Source organism: Oncorhynchus tshawytscha, linkage group LG22, assembly GCF_018296145.1.
Source record: "Oncorhynchus tshawytscha isolate Ot180627B linkage group LG22, Otsh_v2.0, whole genome shotgun sequence".
NCBI classification, from domain to species: Eukaryota; Metazoa; Chordata; class Actinopteri; order Salmoniformes; family Salmonidae; genus Oncorhynchus; species Oncorhynchus tshawytscha.
Genome location: NC_056450.1, coordinates 13963190 through 13983508, shown reverse-complemented (window position 1 = coordinate 13983508; position 20319 = coordinate 13963190). Strand labels below are relative to the sequence as shown.

The window sequence follows — 20319 nt, the reverse complement described above, 5'->3', positions numbered from 1 at the left end:
AAAGACAGATCAATATCACCATTTCTGTGACATGTTTGAGTCTTTGGTTAGGAAATTCATAGTTTGTACACATACACTGAAGTTAGGAAATTCATAGTTTGTACACACAGACAAATCAACTTCAGTGTATCGGCATGTGTACCACATGGTTTAACAAAATAGTGTACTTGACCCCACCTATGGCATCAAGTATCCAGCCCACAGTGCCGTCCCCTCCGCAAACCAAGATCCTGTAATCCTTCAGAGATCTGAAGAAGCACAGCCTGAAACACAGACGTAATATTATGTTGTGGGTGCAGGACAGGACCTAAATGTTGATGGCATCTCAGACAGATATAAGCCATTCAAGTCAACAAAGAGAGGAATTGTATTTTTTATTTTTGGGGTGATTTCTAAACATCTCTACTAAAACAAAAGATAGGTAAATAAATCTGACAGAAAATGCTTAACGAAGTCATCAAAACAATTGAGATAACCCATGACTAACATCACGGTTATATGTGCAAAACACCAAGTTTATATTAGACACCAAGATCACAGAAGATGAAAAAATTTGAGGTAGAATAACTCAATGAACAAAAACATCTATCATAGCACCATTTTGGGAAGATCAGTGATCTTTGTAGTTTTGTTCAATTTGGGACCTGGATATCTTTCTCAGTTTATTATTGAGATTAGTGCCTAGACCATATGCCTTCAACAGCACATCACATTTTAAGACATCAAAATAGTGCTGTTTAAACTTTAGTTTCCAGTGAATTTACTGTACAGAGAATGACCTCCGTTTTCCCAGTTTACTCTAATTGTTGAAGTCCGCAACAAAGACAGATGTGCCTTATTTTTCAGGAGACTGCAGTGGTTTCATTTATGTTGAGAGGTAGGAGGGAGACCAGCATTTCTCATCTCTACAGCTGTTGCCATTCTCTCCAGGACACTCATCCTATTCTGATTGTGTTCAACCTACCGCTGCATCATGTCATTAACGGTCAAGGCCATGTCACTGACTGTACTGAGCAGGCTGGAGCTGCTGGCCAGCCCTTGGCACATTGGCTGTGGTGTTGTCAGCTTCCCAGAAGGAGGGAGTGGATCATGATACTTTGTGTTTTCATTGTGTACGGTTGCATTCTGATAGAGGCAATTATTCTTCAAGTTGAGGGGAAACATTGTACTAATGCTGGGGCCCAAAGGTGGTCTGACTGAAGCACCATACAGAGGTAGTGTCAATAGGACTGGAGTTAAAGGAGCAACCAAATAACCTCCAAGAGATGGAAGAGGCCCCTCTGAAAGTGAAGATGAATCATCAAGTTAACTAAATGCAAAATCCCATATCTAATGTAATTAAGCTAAAGTAATGTTAACACAACTCACTCTCCGATTTCACAACTGCGACTGATGTTTCTTACGAAGGTGCATTCCTCTTCCTCGGTCTTCAGTGATTGACTGTTGCTGCTCAACCTCAATCTGTGATCGTATCTGACCCTTCAAAACGTCTATAACTGCAGGCCTTACGGCAGTACAGCATTATTCAATAATCCTTTATTCTTTCTAGCTCTGAGCCTGTCATCTCGCTCCCTATGCTTCACGTCGCTTACTGTTCGCCTCACGCCCCACACTGCATTGATTTCCCATGTAATACTGTCCCAAATTCGATTCCATTCACCACTCCATTTCCCACGAGTAAGATATTTCCGTGGCGCATTACCTGCCTGCTCAACACTTGTATCTCTCTTTCACTGAAATTATTTTTTTGTCTGTTTGTCTGCTTTCTTTTGAACACGCAGAGCTGCCTTGCATAGTTTATAGCCTGTGACTGAGCCTAATTTGATCCAAATCCATCGAATTGGTTGAGGAATGTATTTATTTGCACAATGTTGAACTTTGAATGAGATAGCAAGTTGCTAGCTAGGCCAATCCTCTGTAGCGCCCCAAAGTTTCAAAATAAAAGTATTCACCTAAAAACTTAAAAAAAAAACATTTAATTGTATAACATTTGATAGAATATTCTAATGGCCAACACAGTAATAAGTTGACATTTATATAAACTTATTTATATAAACTTATATAAACAGTTTACTATACTTTTCGTGGTTTGAATACTTAAAGGACATCTACTGTCAAAGGTATTGAAGAACGTGTGAAAGAATCCACTAGACTACCATACTTTAAAAAGTTATCAGAGTTCTATCATTCTGATGCATGCTTTCACTTTTAGAACTTCTCAAAACCGTTGCACTCAAACAATAAGATAACGTTCATGTTTCTGGTAATGAAATTATATTAAGGCTCACACACAATCACACTCCCAAAAAAGTAAACATTTTAAATGTTTTTTGATTCAAAGTAGCTAAATATACCTTAGTTGTCCAATTAATGATTAGTGATTAGTCGTTTTTCATTTAATTCTCATACTGGTCTCTACCATATGCCGTTATCCATATGGGAAACCTTACCCCGGTCCAGGTCCACCATTGGAGAGGTTGTACACCTGCCGTGGATTCAGCAAATACTGAAATTTGCGCAGAACTCTGAAATAAAATATAACTTGTCATTGTAAAATACGAAGATTGACATGGTTTTGTAGTGAACTATAAAATGCCCATTTGTGTAGGAGTGCTCACGAGTAGCCTCACCTTTCTCCCTGCTTGCCTCCACTTTTAGGGTTCACAAACACTAGAAGAGGATGAGTGTCTGGTACCGGATTAATCTGTTCAGGGATAAATAGTTACAGGTCACAGCAGTTTCACAAATGGAGACACAATGTCTACATTGTCAGTGTATTCAGATGGAATATGGCTGTGAGGAACTTCCCAGCGACAAACTCTAAACAAGGTAAAAAATAGTTAGACACTGCTGTTCATGTGCTCATGTAACAGTATAGCTTCCGTCCCTCTCCTCGCCCCAACCTGGGCTCGAACCAGGGACCCTCTGCACACATCAACCACAGTCACTCACGAAGCATCGCTACCCAGCGCGCCACAAAAGCCTCAGCCCTTGCAGAGCAAGGGGAACAACTACTTCTAGGCCTCAGAGCGAGTGACGTCACCGACTGAAACACTATTAGCGCGCACCACCGCTAACTAGCTAGCTATTTCATATCGGCCACACTCACACCAAGTACTATCCAGCGGTCTTGTGACAGGGTACTAGTATGTACCTGAAGCACCTGTCCATCAGGAGTGGTGTTGTGGTCACTGTCGTCGGCTGAGCTTGAGGAGCCGTTCTTTATGCTGTTTGACCTCTCCTAATGGGGCAAATGGAGAAATGGACAGGCAATTAATGTCATCTTTAATTATTTGTTACTTTTATTTCAAACTTTTTTAAATTTGTAGGTATTTTCTTAAAACTGCATTGTTGGTTAAAGGCTTGTAAAGTAAGCATTTCACTGTAAGGTGAAACACCTGTTGTATTCGGTGCATGTGACAAATAACACTTCATTTGAATTGCGCAAAGACCAAGAGCGGTGATTCATCACGAAAGTAGAACAAAAAACAACAACATTTAATACATATAAGGGTACTTTGGAGGAAGGATTGTTGACATACACTGAGTGTACAAAACATAAGGAGCACCTTCCTAATATTGAGTTGGACCCCTTTTTGCCTTCAGAACAGCCTGAATTCATCAGGGTAAGGTGTCAAAAGTGTTCCACAGGAATGCTGGCCCATGTAGACTCCAATGCTTCCCAGAGCTGTATCAAGTTGACTGGATGGCCTTTGGGTGGTGGACCATTCTTGATACACACACGACACTGTTGAGCATGAAAAAAATCCAGCTGCGTTGCCGTTCTTGACACACTCAAACCAGTGCGGCTGACACCTACTGCCATACACCGTTCAAAGGCACCTACTGCCATACCCCGTTCAAAGGCACCTACTGCCATACCCCGTTCAAAGGCACCTACTGCCATACCCCGTTCAAAGGCACCTACTGCCATACCCCGTTCAAAGGCACCTACTGCCATACCCCGTTCAAAGGCACCTACTGCCATACACCGTTCAAAGGCACCTACTGCCATACCCCGTTCAAAGGCACCTACTGCCATACCCCGTTCAAAGGCACCTACTGCCATACCCCGTTCAAAGGCACCTACTGCCATACCCCGTTCAAAGGCATGCACGGTGGATCCAACCTGTGGGGAGTCTTGGCCATTAACTCTCTGAATGGCACACATTCACAATCCATGTCTCAATTGTCTCAAGGCTTGCTCTGTAATATATGAGTAGTAGTATTAATATAATTTTATTTTGTTTGTATTTTTACCCCACTTTTCCTCCCCAATTTCGTGATATTCAATTACGATCTTGTCTCATCGCTGCAGCTCCCCAAATGGCTCGGGAGAGGCGAAGGTCGAGTCATGCGTCCTCCGAAACATGACCCGCTTCTTAACACCTGCCCGCTTAACCAAGAAGCCAGCTGCACCAATGTGCAGAAGGAAACACCGAAATCAGCCTGCAGGAGCCCGGCCCGCCACAAGGGGTCGCTAGAGCACGATGAGCCAAGTAAAGCCCCCCTGGCCAAACCCTCCCCTAACCCAGACGACGTTGGGCCAATTGTCACGGCTGGTAGTGACACAGCCTGAGAACGAACACGGGTCTGTAATGACGCCTCAAGCACTGCGATGCAATGCCTTAGACCACTGTGCCACTCGGGAGGCCTATGAGTAGTATTTTGTTTTCAATAATAATTTTCTTATATTAATTTATGAATATTGAAAATATCTCATTTTTGATTTGGCAAAATGTTCAATATCTTGTTAAACATGATGATACTCCACGTCTACAGGACAGGAGGTTGGTGGCACCTTAATTGGTCGGACGGGCTTGTCGTAATGGCTGGAGCGTAATCAGTGGAATGGTATAAAATATATCAAACACATGGTTTCCACGTGTTTGATACCATTCCATTGACTCCATTCCAGCCGTTATTATGAGCCGTCCTCCCCTCAGCAGCCCCCACTGATCTACGGGCATATCACAGTTCCAGAATTGTATCTATGCTACTTTTAGAGTTATGATCCAATTTGTATGCATTACCAACAGAGTGAATGTGAAAATCGATTCAAAATGGTTGACCTCTGCTGGTAATTTGCAGAATGTGCAACAATACAAGTAAAAGGAGGAGTGTGATTGGTTACCATGCCAATTTATCTGTTTAAAGCTGCACTATACAGAAATCCCTCCGCCATTTCAGTTTGTGACAAAACAAGCATATTTCACAAAAAACTGTTGTGAAATATTTTCCATAACAAAAAATATTGTATTTTCATATGTTTGAAGCTGGTGTACAAAACCAAAAGTAAAAGACCCAAAAATAAAATGTACGAACTGGAAGCCTAGAAATAGCACACATAGAACATATATACCACTTCTTAGACTTGCTTTCAATGAGATTGACAGATCTATAACTCACATTTCTATGTGCATTTGGTCAGGTCGCCCAAAAAGTTACATATTGTAGCTTTAAAATGGGTCATAACTTTGATATTCCTGTAGAATATTATGTTCAATGATATATTGAAACATTTGCCTAATCTAAAATGGCATATTTTCAATATGTATGTTTATTTATTTCAATATTCATAAATTAATGTAAGAAAATTGTCATTGACATCAAAATACTATTCATATTACAAACACCAATTTTTGCTTTGTAGCACTTACAGATTAAACATTATGGAGTCAAAGGAGGCCTGGGTATTGCAAAAATGTCACAAATGTTCCAATTTGAATGAATTACTTCTCAACTATGCTTTAAAGGGGAAATCAGTAGTTGCTACATCTACATCATGAGCTTAGTTCAACTGCTGTTACTCATCAGAACTCCAAATATGAGATTTCTTTCTCCAATGTTTGTAAACAAAAAATGTAAACAAACACGACAAAACTATACTTTTGATATCATGGACGGTCAATCCTTACATTCATAGCTATGTCTATGAATTTGAGATTGATTCAATTTCTCCACCCCCATCCCTCAGCTTTTTACTGAACCATGGGTGCGAGGCCACTTTGTTATTGTTCCTACTGCTGATTGCCACTTTAAGATACAAATGTCAAATATATTTCAACAATCCTTTCTTCCAAATGACCCTTCGATTAATTAAATATAGTGAAAATCCCAAATCAGGGTATTTTTTGTTCAGGATCACCCAGAGGCACAAAATAAAACAAGAAGCAATGACAATATGATAACCAAATGTATCGTTTCTCAAGCTGGACATTTTAGATATCCTACTATTACCATTGCATGTGAGTGAATGTTGTTTTTAAGATAAGAAAAAAGTTATTTCGCATAGTTAAGGTTCCTAGACATATATATTTGTGAGCTTTATACAGTATATTCCATTTTATAGTGTTGGACAACTGTAACGGGGCAGTAGATGATCCAGTACCTTTATAACAGGGTAGATAGCCCAGGGGGGGAGGATATGGTCTCTGAGAGGTCCACAGTTACAGTCGGAGGGCTCCTGGGAGGCACAGTCATCATGGCGCTGGAACACAGTAGCAGCCAGAGATATAGCAAGCTCTTATCAAATTCTTAATGAATAAAGCCAATAACATTTTATTTCTAAAACCCTTTCTACATCAACAGTAGTCACAAAGTGCTTATATTATATGTATACACATATATATATATTTTTTTTTTGCAGTTGAGTATTTTATTTTTATTTAAAAAAATTAAAAACACCACCCCAGTGCTTTATTGTTAAAATATGTAGTTCCAGACGTAGCTCTTGCAAAACCACTCCATTAACAGATTTCACAACAGATTGTGATGTAAATCCTCTGTGTGGAAGAAAACATCTGGCCTAATAATTCCAAGGGCCTGACTCTCACGACCACAGATCTACTCAGGAGCCCTCCCTCCTCACCATGGAGTGACACCAGACACAGTGTTTTCCCGTCAGCCCGTGATAACTCTTGATCTTCTTCTGACACTTGTCACACTTCCCAGAGTCACAGTTCCCACTGACCCAGTCATGGGTTGGAACCTGAGGCAAGAGACACAGGCCCAGTAAGATGCAAGACAGACACTGTACATAAACAGGGACAAAGAGAATGGCTCAGACATTCAAATTACAACATACACTAAGAATGAAGAGGCATTGGAAATATTAACATTTTACAATGAAATTTGCAGTTGTTTGGAGAAAAAAAACACTCATACCCCTGTGTCTTTCTTAGATTTGACATAGGTCCTGGTACAGGGAGCTGGGTTTATGTTGGCACACCGTCCATGGACCGTGTATTTACAGCCTTGAAAACAAGGACAAGTAAACAATGCATTACGTGTCTCCATTGTTGAACTATTATTGTCATTATCTCTCATTTATTGATTTAATTAATCATGTTAGTCAAGACTAGAAAGAAACGAGGTTGACGATTAAGTAGTCAATAAACATTGCCACTACATTGTTTTTCTATGAAAATTATTTGGAAATATACTGCAATGCATTGGGTGTCATAAGTCATTATGACATATCTTAGCATACATTTTAGCATAATCCGATTATGAGTATGAGATTTCATTAACTTGCTTTCAATTACATGATCAGGATAGATGTCTTTCTGCTCAAAAATGAGCATTGGGTGGATTGAGAATGTTAAGTTGTATTGCCCTCTAGTGGTGAGACTAGATAGTGTCACTCACAGGTGCAGCAAAGCCCCTGTTTCCTTAGTCCTAGCAGCATGCTCTGACAAACGTTGCAGTAGACAGGCTTGTTGAAATGCTTCATCCTCCATAGGTGCTGCCCATCCTTCTGAGTCATCTGGGGGTGGAGGGGGAGAAAATACATATTATGTTACCATCAATGAAATATATAAAGTATGTGCTTTGAATCTTTTTTTTATGTAGTTTGCTGACAATTTTTGCACACTTCTAGAACAAACTCTGAATCTCAGGGTAAATGTCTATACTCCGCATAATCTAATCTCATATTTGGAAAGCACTATGTAAACAATGCAAGCTTTGATACACATCTCATTCTAATATTGGCTCATGGTTGGAAATGGGGGTGTCATCTGCCATTAGTGATTCTATTCGCAGCAAAAATCATCAACACCAATCCTAACCCAGCTAGCACATTTCCCATTGGGCACAGATGTCAATTCCACGTCTCTTCCACATTGGTTCAACGTAATTTCGTTGAAATTACATTAAAACAACATTGATTCAACCAGTGTGTGCCCAGTTCCTTGGAAGTTGTGGGAATGTGTGTAGGGAGTTTTTAGTTTTCAGATTGTTGCGGGAACTACCTTTTCTGACAGTTAGAATGTTTAAAAAATGTTCAGTTTAAGAACAAAAGTTAACATTCCAGACAGTTCTGGAAACATTTGTTTTTAGGTTGTATGGAGGTTCTGAGAACCTTTACTCGAGTTCCTTGTATGTTTTCCTGGGAGGTTTTAGTAACGCTCGGAGAACGGAAATTACAGGTTATTTGAAGCTAATTAAATAACATTCTGAGAGCATTCTCTAAATGTTCTGAATGCTTTCTCATGGTTATTAATTAAAGTTTTCTTACACTAAGAACAAAATGTAAAGGTTATTCAGATGTTTTTAAAATAACTTCCTTAAAACCTTTAGTGAATGTTTCAATAAGACGTTTAATGACACTGCAAGTACAGATAGAAATTAATTTGCGTGGAACACATTTTATTTTCTATTGTGACGCAGCATCAGTGAAATTCAAACCTATGATCTTCTATTCTCTATCTGTATCTGGGGTATAAGACCATTTCTAGAGTGTTCAAAGTGTCCTAGAGCACAGAGGTCTCCATTGGGAAACTACTACCCAGAGTCTGCCTAGAGCTGGCCATCTGACATAACTGAGCAAGAAGCGCACCTGGAGTTTGCAAAAAGGCAGGTGAAAGACAGAGCATAAGGCAAAATATTCTGTGGTCTGATGAGACAAAGATGTAACTCTTTGGCCTGAATGGAAAGCGCTATGTCTGAAAAAAAAACAGGCACAGCTCATCACCTGTCTAACATCATCCCTACTGTGAAGCATGGTGGTGGCAGCATCATGCTATGGGGATGCTTTTCAGTGGCAGGGACTCCAAGACTGGTAAGGATAGAGGGAACAATGAATGGAGCCAAATACAGGCAAATCTTTGATGAGAACCTGCTTCAGAGTGCAAACAACCTTAGAATGCGGCGAAGATTTACGTTCCAACAGGACAATGACCCCAAGCATACAGCCAAATCAAGATTTACAACGATGATGAATGGCTTCAGAATACGTTCTGTATTTAATTTTCAATAAATGAAAGTTGTGTATGTTTTTAAATAACATTCTTAGGTTTTCTGAACATTACTAAAGTTATTGTGGTTTTTAATGGAAAGTTATCATTTTCTGAGAACGGAGTGAATGTTTTTAAATAACACAGTAACAAGGTCACAGATTGTATACGCCCTTATCTAGATTAGACAGAAATCGACAGTAACAAATGCTTTTACAAACATTGGTTAAAATGACTCATGGTGCCTCAGCTCAAAGCCAGACTTCCAGTCAGTGTATGTGTATGAAGCATAGCCCCTGAACTCAGCAAAGTGAGAGAGCTCCGACTCTCATTGGTGGCCTGAAATAGCCGGAGGGGAAGTCCCTGGCATTGTTGTAGGGGCGCGAGAGAGACCAGTTTACAGTTCAGACCTTCAGTCAGTTAGCCAGACAGTCCACTTTGCCGGGCAGTCAACTAACAGACCCAGAAGCAAACAGCATTATCAATAAGTAGGCCTACCCACTATACCAAGATATTTTCTCAGATGCTAGTATTTCCAAAACCACAGTCTATCAGCACTTAGGAGATCAGAGTGCTGTGGCACCCCAATTAGTGACAATCAATATCTATGTCCTTCCTTTCCGTTGTAGTTACTACTAATTGATGAAGATGGTGATGTTAGATGGAAAAGTAACAGCTAAAGTGGAAAAAGCTTAACTCACTCTGCTGGTGGTGCATAGATGCTGTATATATGAAAGATGTGACATTAGCAGGCCCGCAGCACTGAGTCAGCAGAAGGGTGTTGCAGAAGGCGAGAGAGAGAGAGTGTGTGCGCTCTCTCACTCTCTCACTCAGAGAGAGAGAGAGAGAGAGAGAGAGAGAGAGAGAGAGAGAGATAACACACCTCCCCTTTTAACCCTTTGTTAAACCTGTCGGTCAAATAATGTTGAGTTAGAAGAGTTAGTCTGGAGAGAGAGAGAGAGAGAGAGAGAGAGATGAAAAATAAACTCCAGAGACTGGTGGAGGCTGTGACATACTGCTAAAGCTGGTAGAAAAGCAGTACATTAGCAGCGTAAACATGCACCAGGAAATAAGATCAAGAGGACGCATCATGTGTACTCCTCCCAGCCCAGGCTCCACAAAAAACCCACTGACGCAATAAAGAGGAATGAGTGATGGATGGTCCAACTCCTACCTTCAGCCCTAGTAACACCAGGGTTCTATTCATTAACACACACCGTAGCAAAATGTTTTGCAATGGAAAAAAACAAGCCTTTCTTATTATTGGACAAGTTCAGGTAGTTCCTCCCTGTTTCAGTTAGTTTTCTTCCATTTTGTCCCTAATGAACACGAACCAGCAGGTGAACATGGTTCACCCACCTTCAGACCCAGTAACACCAGCAGGGGGACGTTGTTCATTCCTCCCTCCACCCACTCATCCAGAGAGACCGTGCCACTGCTGTCTGCGTCGATGGCCGTCATCATGTCCTTTAGCACCTGAACAAAGGAAAGAGCCTTATAACTTAGTGTCTAAATAAGCATTCTTGAGTGATTGTTTGGGCAGCAGATATTTGCACAAGACTTGAGGTATTTTCCCCTCTATTGAAATGATAGTCAGTTATTGTTAGAAATCCCAAATTTGACCACACTTACTGGTCTCAGCTCAGACACATCCCAACCAAGGTAATCTGCAGCGTGCATCATCTGAGCAATGATCCGGTCCACCTCCTGGGTTCATACAGGCAGGAGAGCATAAGTTATTGTGAGTTGAAGAACTGATATATACCTTGTGGAAATTAAAGGGTATAAGGGGACATCTCCTTCAACAGCCAGTCATTACATGTTATTACATTGTTATTACACTGAAATGAAATGGGTAATCTGGTACAATACCCATTACCCATTTCTATGTAGATCATGAAAAAAATATGACTAATTGCCTTACGGAGCTGTCAAGGACGCCATTGCCATCTCTGTCGTACAGTTTGAAAGCAACTGAAAGAGGGAGAAATTGGCATATAAAAATCTTGGACAAAGCCATCAAATTAAATAACTATAAAAAAAGAGACTGCAGTATGGAGCTGCGACATGGTGGAGAAAACAGGATCAAGACTCACACTCCAGCTTGTCTCTGGGCTGGCCATCCTCCAACAGGGAGAAGTAACATGAAACGTCCTTCAAAAATACCTCTTCTATGAGAGAGAGAGGTTTAAAGGAGGAGGGGGAAGTTAACACATAGAGCACACCTAATCACGTGCAGCCTGTGGACTTTGACAAATGAACTAGCGCCGAGAATCGTGAAACTGCTGACTATAGTCAGACAATAATATGAGTCTACGCCGAGGGACAAATAAACATACTAGCATTGTCCTGCCCGTCAGGTTCAGTTCCGCTCTGGAAGGATCGAAAGAGGCGCTGGCAGAGATCCTTAGGGAAGTCCTCCACCTCCAGATAGGTCTTCAGGAAGAGACGGAAGCCCTCCTCATTGATACACTGCAGCAGAGGATGGGATATCAATCAATCAATCAATAATTCAAATTATCAATCAATCAAATGGGAAGATGACAGAGATCTCATGATTCTTATCAAAACATTCTGATTTAGGACAGAGTGATTTGGGTGCAAATAATCATAATTCCTAGACGTTACAATGAGGGGATTTGTTCAAGACATTTTTTATTTATTAAAAAAAACAAAAAACATTTTAGTCATCTAGCAGACCCTCTTATCCAGAGCGACTTACAGGGGGCAATTGGGGTTAAGAGTACACAGTACATAACCATAATGATCAATGCTTTTAGTCAGATTTTCCACTTAATGACTCTCCCTCGAGAGTCGCTGCTTCTTTCTCATCATCCTCACTGAGAAATACCTGTCTTTCTGTTCTGTAACCCATCGTTTCCCCATAAAGTCCGTAAGTCCTAGTTGCTACATGTTGTTTTTATCCATCTTATGAGAGAAGATTGGATTTAGCCTAATTATTTGGCAAATCCAACTGCTGATATCGGCAATATTGGAAAACCTGTCCCGTTAAATCACCTAATGGCTTACTCTGCATGATGCCAGCACAACGTCAGTCAGAGAACTTGCAGAATTGGCACGATTTGAAGAGGTAATTTCCATTAGTAACTTCAGCGGTTTGCAAAAATCCATCAACCCCTGAAGACAATTCTCTCCTAATTGATTTGATTTATATACAGCACTCTTAGGTAGTCATGTCATATTCATCAACATGATTCATGTTTAAATTTTAATAGATTTTCTAAAAAGAAAACCAATGGGTATCACATGAGCATAACAATCACTCTCAAATGTCACAGCAAACTGTGTATTAATGTAGTAATGTACCACAGACATTTATCAAGAGGGACTGAGAGCAGACATGAGTTGTGGTTGGGTCGATATCAACCTGGCCATGGTTTCCTCTCACCTCTCCATGTCTGTGCTGGGCCAGCCTGCCATCTGCATCAAATTCCCTCAGCACATCTTTAACCTTCAGCGTGCAGTCTGGGAGGAGAAGAGACACACAGGACACACAGGACACACACACTCTTATTTTAGAGTACTACAATCATGAATGTCTAAGTAATGATTGTTACAGAGAATGAGTATAGAATCAGAAACTATAAGTGTTACTATAAGATAGCATGCATACCCCTTGATTTATTACACATTTTGTTGTGTTACAGCCTGAATTAAATATGTATTCATTTTTTCCCCCTCTCCCATCTACACACAATATCCCATAATGACCAAGTGAAAACTTGTTTATAGAATGTGTGCAAATGTATTGAAAATGAAAGTACTCACACCCCTTTGCTATGACAGTCCAAATTGAGCTCAGGTGCATCCAATTTCTTTTGATCATCCTTGAGATGTCACTACAACTTGATTGGAGTCCACCTGTGGCCAATTCAATTGTTTGGACTTGAAGTCCAAGGAACCATCCGCCGAGATAGAATTATGATGTCTATATCTGACATAACTACAGAGTTCCTTGGCTGAGATGGGAGAATATGCCAGAAGGAAAACAGTCTCTACAGTACTTCACCAATCTGGGCTTTATGGGAGAGTGGCCAGATGGAAGCCACTCCTGAGAAAAAGTCACGACAGCACGCCTGGAGTTTGCAAAAAGGCAGGTGAAATACAGAGCATAAGGCAAAAGATTGTCGTCTGATGAGACAAAAATGTTACTATTTGCCATGAATGCAAAGCGCTGTGTCTGGAAAAAAAAACAGGCACAGCTCATCACCTGTCTAACATCATCCCTACCGTGAAGCATGGTGGTGGCAGCATCATGCTATGTGGATGCTTTTCAGCGGCAGGGACTCCGAGACTGGTAAGGATAGAGGGAACAATAAATGGACCCAAATACAGGCAAATCCTTGATGAGAACCTTCTTCAGAGTGCAAACAACAAAATGGGGAAAAGATTTACGTTCCAACAGGACAATGACCCCAAGCATACAGCCAAAGCAACGATGGAATGGCTTCAGAACAAGAATGTGAAAGTCCTTGCGTGGCCCAGCCAAAGCCCAGACTTGAATCCCTTTGAAATCTGGAGAGGCTTGAAGATTGCTGTTCACCGCCGCTCCCCATCTAATTTAATAAAAGCTTGAGAAAATCTACAAGGAAGAATGGGAGAAAATCCCCAAATCTAGATGTGCAAAGCTGATACAGACACACCCAAGACAACGCAAAGCTATAATCGCCACCAAAGGTGCTTCTACACAGTATTGACTCAGGGATATATTAATTAGATATTTAATTTTCAATAAAATATGCAAACATTTCTAAAAACATGTTTTCACTTTTGTCATTTTTTTTGTCACGGGGTATTATTGTGTGTTGATGGGTGAGGATGAAAAAAATCTACTTTGAATTCAGGCTGTAATAATAAAATGTGGATTAAGTCAAGGGGTATGAACACTTTCTGTCGGCAGAAACTACAAATATATCATATTCTACATAGCAACATGAAATGTGTATCACATGACAGATGTATTACGGCATTCAAATGGATAACAGACACTAGGATAAGAAATCCAGTTTTCTATTCCTTCATTTTCCTTCAAATTGAGGTTCACAAAATGTCTGAATCCAGAGGTCTACCAAGAAAAATTGTGGGCCCAATGCGGCAACGTTTTGCAGATACTTAGTAAGAGACAGTCATCACCACTTCCACATATGAGAGCGTGTGGGTGTAAGGGGAAGGCGATGCAGGGCTGAGGAGGCTTCCTGCCTGCATGTACTCACAGTCAATGTACTGCTGTAGCTGGATGAAGTCGACTGGGTTCAGCTCCTTCACCTCTGGGTCTGTGGGGGCGGACATGCTGCCTGCGTCTGCACATACCGCCGGTGCAGAAAAGGGGCGAGAGGAGAGGAGAACGAGTTACATCAGTCTTCTGCTGCGTGAATGTGAAATGGAGGCGGCTCAGACATCAAACCAGAATTGTAAGCTGAACATAACAGTGCTAGGTAGTAACTCACAAGGCAAGGGCTTTGTTTAGAAAAGGCGCTTCAGATCATCACACCATGCAAACAGGTCAGCAACGGCCTGTTAAAACCCACAAAATTTACATCTGCAAATTGGCATGAACCACATGAACCACATCGGTGTGCTTTAGTCATCTCCAGTCATGATGTTAATAGTGTTCAGAGCAAATGTTTCAAAAACACCTGTCTTTCCACTCCCATGTTTCAAATGACATTGTTGATGTAACAACGAGCAAACGAATGCACAGTAGCCCAGTCCTAAGCTGACAAGCATAAGCAGCTTCAAGGAGCATTTTGTACTTCAGAATGCCCCGTGGGCCCAGTACAAGCTCTGCATAAGCAGTATCAGGCCACAGATACACCAGAGACATTATACGTCTCAAGAGTTTTAGTCTCCCCAAAGCTTTTTTCAGAGTCTTGTCTGACCCAGTTTTCTATTCATTCATCAATTTGCATGCGTTGCTCTGTAAAATCTAACACCTATTCCTGAAATAGTCTGGCAAGTGTCAACCTTTTCATCTTTGTAGCTCTCCATCCACAATTTCTCTCTTCATATCATCCAAAAAACAGCCATTTTTGGATCAAATCATAAAAGAATGTAATAAATCATCTCCATTTTAAAATGGGTTATTGTCCCAGTACCTAACAGCACTACGGGAGTATAGGTCAGACAGTCAGTGTTATATCTACAGCAATCAAAAGTCTGTCAGTCATGGAGTAATGCTGAGAAAAGCAAAATAATAAACTCCTAAATGCCCACGTTCAATGTGACGTGGAACCACAATCTCTCTGTGCTAACAAAGGGTCACGTTGTCCCTTCTTAATTCCCCTCAAAAAGGTTAGCAGCGTTGCCTAGCAGTTTTGTTTAGGCAGCCAATCAGTTGAGAGGAGAGAATTGACAGGAAAGTGCCATTTGTTGTTATGGCAGGCTTTTAAAAAGAACTACAAGGACTTATTTTATACTGCACATCATGCAACGTTTTGGATACCAGTTAGGGCCTTACTATACAGTTCAAATAATCTATCAAATAAAATTTGAATTGCTAATTTCTGCTAATTTGAAAGCAGACAATCAAAACATCTCAAAGAGCATACTAAAGTAGTGCTTCTAAACAACACATGGAAAATCCAGTTTTAGGCTACTTCCCTTGCCTTGCCTGTGGAAACAAGGCAGATGGCAGTTCTGCATGCCCTTCAAAGCAATACGCTGACATATGCATGTCTCTATTCCCTCATGTCGGACAGACGATGTACCACCCTTGTCTGACATAATTTAGGCCAGGGCAACCTGGGTCAAATCTGATTCACTACTTCCTAATCAGATATTATATTTGCATGCAGGATTTTTACATGCAGACTGGAAATCACTAACAAACAGAACAACATGTGATATATATATATATATATATATGCAAAAGCACTAAGTCGAAATTGGCCCCCATCATGAGCCACCCCATCCTAACCTTACCTCACCCCTACAGGTCAGGATTGTGCTGATTGTGATGAACATGGGAGTAGATTGGTAGAGCTGAAAGGGGGAGATCCAGGCAACCATCTATCAAGGCACAACAGAAACCTCCGCAGGTTCTTATCTGCCCGTGGAGTCATTCCACCTCAAAAAGCACAAAAAAGAGGATTTCGACACCTACCATCTCAGATTGTGCTGAAATGGTTTCTGTAGTTGGAAACAGATAAGATGGGCATGCCTGAAACATTATTTTGCTGAACATTTTTTAACTCTGAGAAATTAAGCTAATTGTACACAAAATTGGCAATTTCAATTTATAGGATTCATATAATATTCAATAAATATGGTACCCAACATCTGATTTGTACAAAACCTCTTCTTAACAATGTCATGAGGAATCTAAATAAATGGTCAAAATCCATCCATGGAACCCCCCAAACTTCACATGGAGCCCACTCCAATGGCCAGTACACAGTATCAGTTCTCTATGTTGGTCAAGTAGTATCTAAGCTGTAGCTTGGAGTATTGTTTAATCATACAATTCTCATTCTCAGGTCAAAAAAATGAAAGAATTGCATAAAAATTTGCCATTGAAGTAGCTGGCATTTTCCCCATAAATTAGTGTGAACGTACCCGGTTTTTCCCACCAGATGCCACTGTTCCTGCTACCCTACTATCCATTTTGCTGTTCTCGTGTTTATTAAATCGATTACATTTTTACTTGTGATTAAAATAAATTAGGTCATAACAAGTCAAGCCAGTCCTCCATGAAAGAAATACAGTTTGTCCTTCTCTTACCAACTAATACTCCATCATTGAATAGTTCAAAGAAATAGGGATAGACCTCTCAAAGAGCTTCTATGTTGCAATTCTCACATGAAGACTCTTCCAACTAAGCCCAAACGTGTTATGGAGAAAATGCCTAGTGACTGTTGTGACAACCCTAATAATATAATACAATTATAAACCATTGCATGGCAGTCTTATGTTTTTAAATACAATTATTAGAAAACATTTTTAGATGTTGTGTGTTTAGTGACAATTACCATTAAATCTAACCCAATACCATTACCACTGCAAAACACCACATAGTGTGTGTTTGTGAATTTTACCATTGAAGACCCTTAGTTGCAGACCATAAGCACTGCTGTAGCCTAATGGTTTGCTTGTTCTAATCCAGACTTTTTTAAAGGCAATAAACAACACCTACAGGGTTGTTTCCTGGACACAGATTAAGTATAAGAGAAGTACCAACTGAATTGTTTCAAGGAGGTTTTGCTCAAATTGTGAGCACAACATTTTGTATTTTACCTTTATTTAACTAGGCAAGTCAGTTAAGAACAAATTCTTATTTTCAATGACAGCCTAGGAACAGGGGGTTAACTGCCTTGTTCAGGGGCAGAATGGCAGATTTTTACCTTGTCAGCACGGGGATTCGATCTTAAGACCTTTCGGTTACTAGTCCAACGCTCTAACCACTAGGCTACTTGCCACCCCATTTATTTTTATTTTTTTACTTCAAGTTTCAATAAAAAGGTTGTTATCATTTAGTAGATACAAGAGACCAGCAAAAATGTATAAAAGGGTGTGGCAGAAGCAGGAAAAACAGTATCTATTGGGCAAAACCTGGTACTTTCACATTAATTTATGGGGAAAAATACAAGCTACTTCAATGGCTAATTTCTCTGAATAGGGGGGAGAAAACTTCACAATATTCACTGAGAATACATTATAGTATGAATAAACTATACTCCAAACCGCAGCTTCATACTACTTTTCAAACAGAGAACAGATACTGTATTCTGGACATTGGGTGGGGCTTTGTGGGGTTTGGGGGTGTCTGTGGGTGGCTTTGAACAATTCTTATTGGACTCCTCACATCTTAATCATTGTTAAGAAGAGGTTTGGTCCAAATCGAATGTTGGGTACTATATTTGTTGAATATTATATGAATCCTATCAATTGAAATGGCCAATTTGGGTGCAATCAATTAGTTCAAATTGTCTTTCAACAAAATAATGTTGCAGGAATGCTTATCTGTTTTTAACGACAGAAACCATTTCAGAATGATCTGAGCTGGTGGGTGTCATGGCTTGCTGAAATAAAATGGAATGACCCTGTGTTCTTTATACTCCTGTGTATACAAGCAGCCACCTGTCCCTTCCTGGGCTAGGCAATTATTTGGTACAATTTCCAGCAATCATTTCAACATTACTGATTATTCATCTGTACTTGGAAATATACATTGAATTTTGTGATGCAAGCAGATGAAGTCATAAGGGTGTTCAGGAGAGGATCTGTGTACATTTAGTTTTTCTCTGCGCAGGTATAGATTATAAAACTACATATATTTTGTTTACCATATTGCAGTGCAGTAGGTATCCTAATCATCCTTCATATATTCAGTGTATATAACCTATAGTTTACATATAGGCAGTCCATCCTTACAAGGTTAGTTTCAAGGTATAGCTGTGGGGATGAACTTTTTCCATGCATGCAAGCTGTCGAGACGCCCACACCCTTTGTCAAGGAAATCTACTGTTTTGTAACAGTTAGGCTAGAGAGCAACAACCAATCTTAAACTTTTGTTCAAATTTTGTGGTTGAAAAACAGTGGTTTGCTTTGCACCGTGTCAGCATGCCTCATACTTGTCATAGCTAGTTGTTTTTCAATAGAAACATAAATATTTTCGGCACCAACCTAGATGATCTATAGAGATTACATCAGGTAGGTTAACAGAGGGAAGGAAGGGCATGCTTGGTTGCTATGGAAAGTGTTTCCCTAAGTCAGCTGCGGTCCGTCAGCGCATTTTCACGGGTGACTGACAGGAGGGGACCAGGGAGGGCGGGGGGAGCCCTCAGCCCAGCCAGCCAGCCGCTATGAGTGTTCCCCTGCGCCCACACCTCTCCTCCCACGCTACTCAGCTCTACCCCTCTAAACTAAAAGGCCACACAGACTAGATTGCATTCCACATGCAGATGCTTGTACTGTGACTCATGCTGTGAGCGGGGAATACTCCCTCACTCTAAAAATGGACCCTTTACTCATGAGGTCACTTCTCAGGTTTCATACAAAATAAAAAATATATATTTGTTGAGTGTTGACAACAGAGCTGGAGTGAAAATTCTTGATAAGAAGTTTGCGTTCCTGGAACTTCAACCTTTACTTGTTTAGTCTTCCTATTGCACCGACAGTATCTTTCTTGTACATTATCTGAATTGAGCGCAATTTCTAATGTCAGATCAGATTACTAATCAAGTTATTACATTTACAGAAATGTAATTATATTCGAGACAACAAATGTCAGATGTCAGGCAGGGTTTGTCTGAGTGGAAAAACATACTATGAATCACACATTTCTGTCAAATGTGGGCGAGACACAGCTTGTTGCCTTTTAATTTTTTATTTCTACCAAACAATGAGTGTATGGCCCATCACTCTTTTGACATCCATAAAAAAACGTACGCACCAGGCTGTGGGTGGAGGCAGTCCCGTGGAACACTGTGGTGCTTTGAATACAGACGAAACACAAACCCGGCCTGGACTTGTGAGCGTGCCCTCTTCCCTTCTGTAACCACGCCACTTTCACTCTCTGAGCGTTGCTACGTGTTTGGAGGACATTTTCTCCTCTGTTACTGTACGCCTGCCTTCATAAAACCATTTAACTGTACAATCTGTGCACAGGGAGCAAATTACATGTATTTTTATTGTTTCCTAATCACGCTGTCAATTGGAAAAACACAAACACAGGGATAACTAATATTTATCAATCGACATTTCATTCATTTGACTATCCCGCCATTTAATATTATAGTTAAACAATGTGCAATCAAGTATTGTTTTTAAAATGTAGCTGACTAAGATCAAGTAATGTTCATGAGAAGCGAATAACAATGCAAGTATCGAATATAATTGTAGGATGAAGGAGTTCCATAATACAAGGCGAAACCATGAGTTACAAGGCATTACTGGCAAAAGCATAATTCTAAGCATGTAGATCTTAAAAGATGCAAGACAAAGCATGAACTAAACACACCTGCTCAGGCCAAACAGTCTATAAGAAGAGTATTTTCAATCTTTTCTGGAGGGAAGGGGTGTCAAACTCATTCCATGGAGGGCCTAGTGTCTGCTGGTTTTT

General features: G+C 40.3%; 1 protein-coding gene across 4 annotated transcripts in view; it reads right to left on the bottom strand.

Moving 5' to 3' along the window:
- The window catches only part of LOC112221848 (diacylglycerol kinase alpha), a 32527-nt gene that overhangs the window by 7867 nt on the left and 4341 nt on the right, over window positions 1-20319 (bottom strand). For 2 of the 4 annotated variants that reach the window (XM_024384230.2, XM_024384234.2), the window contains exons 2-16: window positions 14474-14560; window positions 12649-12725; window positions 11579-11711; window positions 11336-11410; window positions 11164-11213; window positions 10872-10946; window positions 10599-10715; window positions 7651-7768; window positions 7168-7256; window positions 6872-6991; window positions 6392-6490; window positions 3155-3241; window positions 2631-2704; window positions 2451-2525; window positions 178-263 (exon numbers count right to left, since the gene is read on the bottom strand). In XM_024384230.2, the coding sequence (XP_024239998.1) occupies window positions 178-263; window positions 2451-2525; window positions 2631-2704; window positions 3155-3241; window positions 6392-6490; window positions 6872-6991; window positions 7168-7256; window positions 7651-7768; window positions 10599-10715; window positions 10872-10946; window positions 11164-11213; window positions 11336-11410; window positions 11579-11711; window positions 12649-12725; window positions 14474-14549 (1351 nt within the window). In that variant the 5' untranslated portion in view covers window positions 14550-14560. Of the gene's footprint in view, window positions 1-177; window positions 264-2450; window positions 2526-2630; window positions 2705-3154; window positions 3242-6391; window positions 6491-6871; window positions 6992-7167; window positions 7257-7650; window positions 7769-10598; window positions 10716-10871; window positions 10947-11163; window positions 11214-11335; window positions 11411-11578; window positions 11712-12648; window positions 12726-14473; window positions 14561-14707; window positions 14775-16181; window positions 16326-20319 lie in introns of those variants that run through there. The other 2 variants (XM_024384232.2, XM_024384231.2) reach the window with 2 other exon arrangements.